Below are 7,258 nucleotides of genomic sequence, written 5' to 3'. Positions count from 1 at the left end.
CCAAGAACTGCCACAGTTTCATAAATAGAATGAGTTGGGCCCCAAGCCCTGTTCCTCTGGAGGTCTGCTATGGCTGAATTCTGAGATGCCCTCCAGAAGGCCGCCAGGAGGGTACTACAGAGGGATGTGGAGAGCCCTGCAAGAGGAACTCAGAAAAAGACTTCCCTCCCGTTGGCGGGGACAGGGATGGAACCCAGGGCCTTCATGTGCTAAGCATACGCTCTACCACTAAGCTACATCCCCAATCCTTCCTTTTTTTTAGTTTGTTTTGCTTTTCTGGCAGTGCTGGGCATCGAACTCAGCACCTCATACATACCTGCCAAGAGTGCTACTAAGCCACACTCCTCTCCCCAGTCCCTCATAGAGGCATATATTTGTGGTTCTACCATAAGAGATCCTGGCTCCTAGCGCTCTCGCTCTCTCTCTCTCTCTCTCTCTCTCTCTCTCTCTCTCTCTCTCCCCCTCTCTCTCCCTCTCTCCCCTTCTCTGTTCTGTCTCTCTCTAATTTTTTTGTTTGTTTTGAGATAGGGTCTTGCTTTGCAGTTCAGGCTGGCCTTGAACTCTCTATGGAGGCCAGGCTGGCCTCGAACTTGTGACTAGCTTCCTGCCTCAGCCTCCCAAGGGCTAGGTATAGATGTGCACCACTGCACCCACCTTCCCTAGTCACTCGTGTTGCAGTGAGGATAACCCGTTCCTCTGAAGCTTTCTTACCCTCCCTAAGATGGAGTATGCCCTCCTCTGCCTTCCACATCTCAGCGTTGGTCATTCTGCTGTGTTTCCCCGAATCCCAGCCCTGGCCACCCTCCACTGTCACTCTACTGATGTGTCAGTCTTCCCTATGAGACTGGGAGCTTCGAGAGGACAGACTCCAAGGCTGTCTCAGTCACCGCTGTGTCTCCAGGACTAGTGAGGACAAAGTGTGTGCTAAGCGAAGATGTAAACCGCTAACGATCCCACTCTGCCCACGAGGGCACAAGGGACACTTGGCTCTGTGATGTTTGCCTCTGTGAATTAGATGGTCGCTGGTCCCCTCCAGCGCTCAGGTGGACGAGAACTGAGCTCATTATGCGCCTGGATGCAGGGAGCAACCTTAACAGCCGCGCGCTCTCTTTGAGGAGTTGGGACGCAACTCTTCCACGCAGAAGCGAAAAGGAGAGTTTGGGTTCTCTGTAATTTAGGGACCTGCGACTTCTGGAGCGGGGAAGAGAAGCAAGGGATGGACAGCAACCGCGCCCCTCCCCCCCCCAATCCATCCGGGAGTGCAGAGCTCCGCCCTCTGCGCCCTGCGCTAACACACCTGGTGCCTGGGCGTGCCTCAGTTTCCCAGAGGCAGGGCGTTGCTCCAGCCCCGCTCCTCCCTCTTTTCCTCTTCCTCTTGGGGCGTCTGTGGCCGCGTCTCCAGCTGCCGGAACTGAAACCAGGCTCCGGACGGCGGGGGCCACGTCAGCTGCAGGGGCTGCGCGGGTCGGAGCGCCATGCGGCAGGGCGCGCTGCTGGCGATTGCGCTGGGCGCCTACGCCGCCTACTTGACGCTGGGCGCGCTGCTCGTGGCGCGGCTGGAGCGGCCGCAGGAGGCCCGGCTGCGGGCAGAGCTGGGGTCGCTGCGGGAGCAACTGCTGCTGCGCAGCCCGTGCGTGGAGCCCCCGGCGCTGGACGCCTTCGTGGAGCGGGTGCTGGCGGCCGGGCGGCTGGGGCGCTCCGTACTCGCCAACGCCTCGGGGGCCGCCAACACCTCGGACCCGGCCTGGGACTTCGCCTCGGCGCTCTTCTTCGCCAGCACGCTGGTCACCACCGTGGGTAAGTGAGCGCCACCCCGCCTCGGGCCGGCGAGAACGCGGACCCCCACCTCGGCCCTGTACTTTGGGACCGGGAACCCTCTCGAATCTCCTTATCCCACCTCCTTGTGCGCCTAGAGCGTCCTCCGGACACCTAGTGAGCACTGGTGGTAGTCCCCCTGGGGATCCCCCATCCAAGCCCTTCCTGCAAGGCAGAAAACACCAGTTCCCTCGGGACTGGGGTCCTCCATCACTCAGAGTGCCTACCAGTGAGAATCTTAACGCCCCAGAGAACTGGGTCTCTCTAGCCCTCTCTGGGTCTAGGACTGTGGCAGCGACCCGCTGTCAGCGACCCGCCTTGGACCCTCTACCTCTAAGATCCCGCCCTTCTGCCCAGGGGCCTCAGCCCTGCCAGGACTCCTAGCCATCCCTTCCAAATGTCTCCTGGCCCATAGGATATGACTCTCCCAAAGCACTCCACCCCACCCTCTCCTGACCCTGGCACACCAGCAGGGACATAGACCCCCAGGTTTTTCAGGGTGCCACCACTAAAGGCTTTTCTTCCAGGAGGAAATACGCAAGGCCCCTTCTGACAGTCCCACCCCCGAGGAGACCTCGTCCTTCTCCTGTCACCATACTCCCCAGCCAGTTACCCGTGACTCTAGCAGGGGACCCCACCCCATCTCAATGTCTTCCCTGTAGGGCAGGGTTTTCTCACCCCCCGGTACCGGGAATCGAACTCATGACCTCGTGCTTGCCAGGCAGGCTCTGTGCCACTGAGCTAAATCCCCAGCCCCCGGGCAGGGTTTTCTTCCCAGTGCAGCACTGTTCCCTGTGCCTGGGACCCCAGTTCAGCAGCCCCACCAACTGCAGTGTATGAAGGGGACCCATGCTGGTGGGCGCCAGAGCACCCTACAGCAAGGACCATTGACTGCCCTCCCAGAAAACCCCCAGCATGGACTCCCAGCCCTCTGTCCCCAAAACACCTCCAGCAAACCTCTAGCCCTTTCGAATCCAAGGACCACTCAGGAAGGTATCTACACCCGTGAACTGAGACTCCCACCCCTCTCTGAACCCGGACACTACTCAGTAAGAGCCCCAGATCCACCCTGACCTCCTGTGGGACTCCCTGAGGCTTCCACACTGTCAAGGAAACAGACCCCCATGTTAGCCCAGGAACTTGGCTCTGCCCACCTGCTCTCCTGCCCCAAGGCCCCTGCCCACTGGGCTTCCCAAACAAGGGGTTCTTCTGAGGACCTGGGGCTCCTGCAGACTCACAGCTGGGGTCTCCCCGCCCCCTCCCACTGCCCCTGCTTGTTTGGGACCTGAAGTTCTTTCCATCAACAACACTTCAGGCCCTCTGTGTCCAGAACCCTCCCCAGAACACACTTCAGCCCCCCACCTTGTCACTTGCCTAAGGACTCCCCTCCCAGTTCCGCTTGTGAAGCAGAAGACACTAGCTGGTGCCTGCCCCTCCTTCCTTTGGGCCTAAGACCTTGGGATTCATTTCTTTCTCGTTTTCTTTTTTCTTTCCTTTTCTTTTCTTCTTTTTTTTTTTTTTTTTGTCTTTTTGAGACAGGGTCTCCCTATGCAGTTCATTCAGGCTGGCTTTGAGTTCACTTTGTAGCCCAGACTGGCCTCAAACTCACAATGATCCTCCTGCCTCAGCCTCCCAAGCCCTGGGATTACAGGCGGGCACCACCACACCCGCCTTTTCTTTCCTTTTCTTTCTTTCTTTTTATTGAGACAGAGTCTCTCTATGTAGTTCAGGCTGACCTTGAACTCACAGGGATCTTCCTGCCTCAGCCTCCTGAGTCCTGGGATCACAGGTGTGTGCCACCATGCCTGGCCCCAGGATCCATTTGAAACCAGGATATTGGCCCTTGATTTAAAATTGTGACTCGGGGGCTGGGGATTTAGCTCAGCGGCAAAAGCGTCTGCCTGGCAAGCGCGAGGTCGTGAGTTCGGTTCCCGGTACCGGAGAAAAACAAAAACAAACAAACAAAAAAAAATTGTGACTCCACCGGGCATAGTGGTGCATGCCTGTAGTCTCAGCTCTTGGGAGGCTGAGGCAAGAGGATCGCTGTGAGTTCGAGACCAGCCTGGGCTACAAAGTGAGCACAAGACCAGCCTGAACTGCATAGCGAGACCCTGTCTCAAAAAGACCAAAAAAAAAAAAAAAAAAAAAAGTAACTCCTGAGCTTAATATGGTGGCACATATCTATAATCCCTGTATTCTGGGAAGCTGAGGCAGAAGGACTGTAAGTTTGGGCAACTTAGCTACTTAGTGAGATCCCGTCTCAAAATAAAAAATAAAGGACTTGGAGTGTAGCTCAGTAGTAGAGCACTTGCTTAGCACACACAAGGCCCTGGCTTCAATCCCCAGACTGCAAAAGATAATACACTGCTTTTTTTTTTTTTTTGGTTTTTTTCCGGTACCGGGAATTGAACTCACGACCTTGCATTTGCCAGACAGGCGCTGTGCCGCTGAGCTAAATCCTCAGCAAAAAATAATATAAAAATAAGAAAGATCTTGGAGCTTGGAACCCACGCTTCCTCCACCTCTCAGCCCTCGAGATCCCTGACTCTGGGAAGTCCCATCCTGTTCCACCCCGCAGCCCTGGGGAACCCGCGGCCAGGTTCTCTGCTCTGCAGTGGGTCCCAGCCCAGGTGTCCTCTTTGGAACAGGGATGAAGCTGCTCCCAACTCCTGACTCCTGCTACCCCCTGCGCAGCAACAGGAGATGGCTTTGCCGCCCAGACTGAGCTTACAGGCGCAGAACTGGCAGTCCTCCCAGACTGGTGTGAGCTGGCCTCGCCTGTGGCTTGCTGCGCCCACACTGCCAGGACCTGCCCGTCCTGCTCCTGGGCTTCCTTGGGTCGCAGGCGCCACCCTCTGCCTCCCTCTCAGATCCTGGCTTCTGAGGAGGCACCCCCTGCGGAGGAGTAGGTGGTGGTGGCCGGCTGGTGGCCTGGCTCAGTTGCTGCTCATCTGCAGACCTCAGTGTCCTCCTCTTGTGCAGAATGGGCTAAGAACTCTCCTCACTGCAGGAATAGCGAGGGTCTGACAGAGGACGCACCACGTTTGGGCTTCAACTTACTTAATCACCTGCCTGGCAAGTGCAAGGTCCCAAGTTTGATCCCCGGTACAAAAAAAAAGCCCCCCAAAACCAAAAAAACTTCCCAACTTACTTAATCAGCACAACATACAAAAGAAACGGAGGCCCAGCGAGGTCGGACAGCTTGCCGAAGGTCACACAGCTAGGAAGGTGTACAGTGGCTGTGAATCGAGGCCAGCAGGCCCCAGAGTCCGGGGCTCTTCCTGGACTCACCAGACTGATACTGAGCAAGGGCTCATTGCCCAGGGCTCCTGGAAGCTGGTGCTGTGTCGCTGGCTTTTTCTTTTCTTTTGGTACGGGGAATCCAACTGATGACCTCACGCTTGCCAGGCAGGCACTGTGCTGCTTAGTTAAATCCCCGGCCCTGTCACTGGCTTTTTGCAAAAAGAAAGCTTTCTAGGAGTCTGACTTTCAGGGAGGCAGAGGGTGCTCAGATCTGTCTGCCCAAAGGGGCACAGTGAAGGAGTCCAAGCGGCTCAGGGAAGGGGAAGCAGGACTGTGTGGTTACACGCATAGTCGTAGCAGACTAGCCCTCACCTGGTATGGGGGCTGAGGGGAACTTGTGGCTAATTCTGGTTTCTCTTGCCACTGTTGTTTCTTTTTTTGCTTTTTGAGAAAGGGTCTCGCTATGTGGTTTGGGGTGGTCTTAAACTCACTATGTAGTCAAGGCTGGCGTTGAACTCACGAGGATCCTGAGTCCTGGGATTACAGGAGTGTGCCGGCACGCCTGGCATTCTCCTGCCACTGTTGCCTGAATTCCTTGCTTCTAACCTGGGTTCTCTGACTCCTTACTCTGGTTGTGCTCGCTCAGTGGAGACTTTGGCTCTGCCAGGATGTCAGGGTCGTGTTAGGCTGGGCCTGAGGGTTCCGTGCCTCTGCCTTGGAAGGCAGCTACGCTAAGCACCATACCACCGGCGCCTCTCGTGCCTCTGTCCTGAACAACAACCTGCACAGTTTTTGAGAACAGGGAAGTCGCTGTCATGTGGCTTGGTTTCAGCATTACTGGGCCTGAGAAGGGTGATGTATGTGCTGCAGAACCCAGCTCTTGTAGAGCAGGGACAGCAGGTCAAGGGTACAAGGGACACGGGACTCCTGAGCACACATGGGGTGGGGTGGGGTGGGGTGGGGGGCTCTGGTTTATAAACAGGGAAAAGCTTTAATTGGAAAGTAAGAGAAAATGGTCAGAGACTAGCTTGAGTAGCAGAGAAAGATCAGGCCCGTAGCGAAGGAGAGTAAGGGTTTTTGTTTTGGGGTTTTTTTTGAGGCAGGGAGAAAGGGTCTCACTGTGTAGTTCAGACTGGCCTTGAACTTTCTATGTAGCCCCAGCTGGCTTCAAACTCACAGGGCAATCCTCCTGCCTCAGCCTCCCTAGTGCTGGGATTACAGATGTGCATTCCCACATCTGCCCAAAGGAGAGTAAGAACAGAAAAGTAGTGCAGCGTGAGTGGCTGGAGGGCGCGCTCTGACGAAGGGGATCAGACCGGCCCCCCCACGAGGGCAGGAGGCCAGCTTTAAGGACCAGCTGGTGGGCCGGGGTCAGGTCGAAGTTTCCCTGGCCTGGTTCCCTGGCTCCGGGATCCTTATGGCTGAGGGCAGGTCCGTTCTGTGAAAGGATGTCTCTGTTTGTGGTGGCTGCAGCCCTGAGGCTCTGCTTTTCCTGGAATCCAGGTGATCACAGGTTAGGATAATGGCTGGAGACTGCTGGGCACACTGAAATGTCTCTGTAAATCTCTTTTCTTGATCAGGATAGGGTAGTGGTGGCAAAACTGGCATGGGTGCTGCAGTGGCCTGTTTAATAGCTTTGAAAGCTCTAAAAGTTTCGCCATCACTTAGGGGAATTCTTGGTCAACTTGGATTAACCAGATTCTGTTTTGTTTGTGGTGATGAGGGAACCTAGGCCTCCCACATGCTTTGCAAGAGCTCTCCCACTGAGCTACACACCAGCCCAAATGCTTACGATATTCAGGCCAGTGACAGAGATACCAGGAGTAGGATGATAAGTTTGATCAGAAAACAAGGATGGGGATTCTGGGGATTCCTGCTAAAATTGAACCTAGTTAGCTAGGTGTGGTGACACATGCTTGTAATCTCAGCATTCTGGGAGGCTGAGGCAGGAGCATTGCAAGTTTGAGCCCATCTGAGACAACTTAGCAACTATGAGACCCTGACTCAAAGTAAGAAATGAAAAATGGTCTGGAAGCTGGGTATAGTGGCATATACTTGTAATCTCTGTACTCTGGAGGCTGAGGCAGGAGGATTGCTGTGAGTTTGGGGCCAGCCTGGGCTACAAAGTGAGTTCAAGGCCAGCTTGAAACACATAGTTAGACCCTGTCTTTATTTTTATTTATCTATTTTTTTTTTTTTT

The 7,258-nt window shown here is 55.2% G+C and overlaps 1 protein-coding gene across 1 annotated transcript in view; it reads left to right on the top strand.

Annotated features, from left to right (window-relative positions):
• The first annotated feature begins 598 nt into the window (after nt 1-598).
• Nucleotides 599-7,258, top strand: part of Kcnk6 (potassium channel, two pore domain subfamily K, member 6) — a 9,342-nt gene continuing 2,682 nt past the window's right edge. Inside the window, exon 1 of the mRNA XM_005399855.2 lies at nt 599-1,797. Within this exon, the coding sequence (XP_005399912.1) occupies nt 1,476-1,797 (322 nt within the window). The 5' untranslated portion in view covers nt 599-1,475. The remainder of the gene's footprint in view (nt 1,798-7,258) is intronic.

Source organism: Chinchilla lanigera, unplaced genomic scaffold (assembly GCF_000276665.1).
Source record: "Chinchilla lanigera isolate Chin_1 unplaced genomic scaffold, ChiLan1.0 scaffold00067, whole genome shotgun sequence".
In the NCBI taxonomy this organism is placed as follows: Eukaryota; Metazoa; Chordata; class Mammalia; order Rodentia; family Chinchillidae; genus Chinchilla; species Chinchilla lanigera.
Note: the sequence above shows the minus strand (reverse complement) of the source record. Positions and strands in the feature narration are given on the sequence as shown.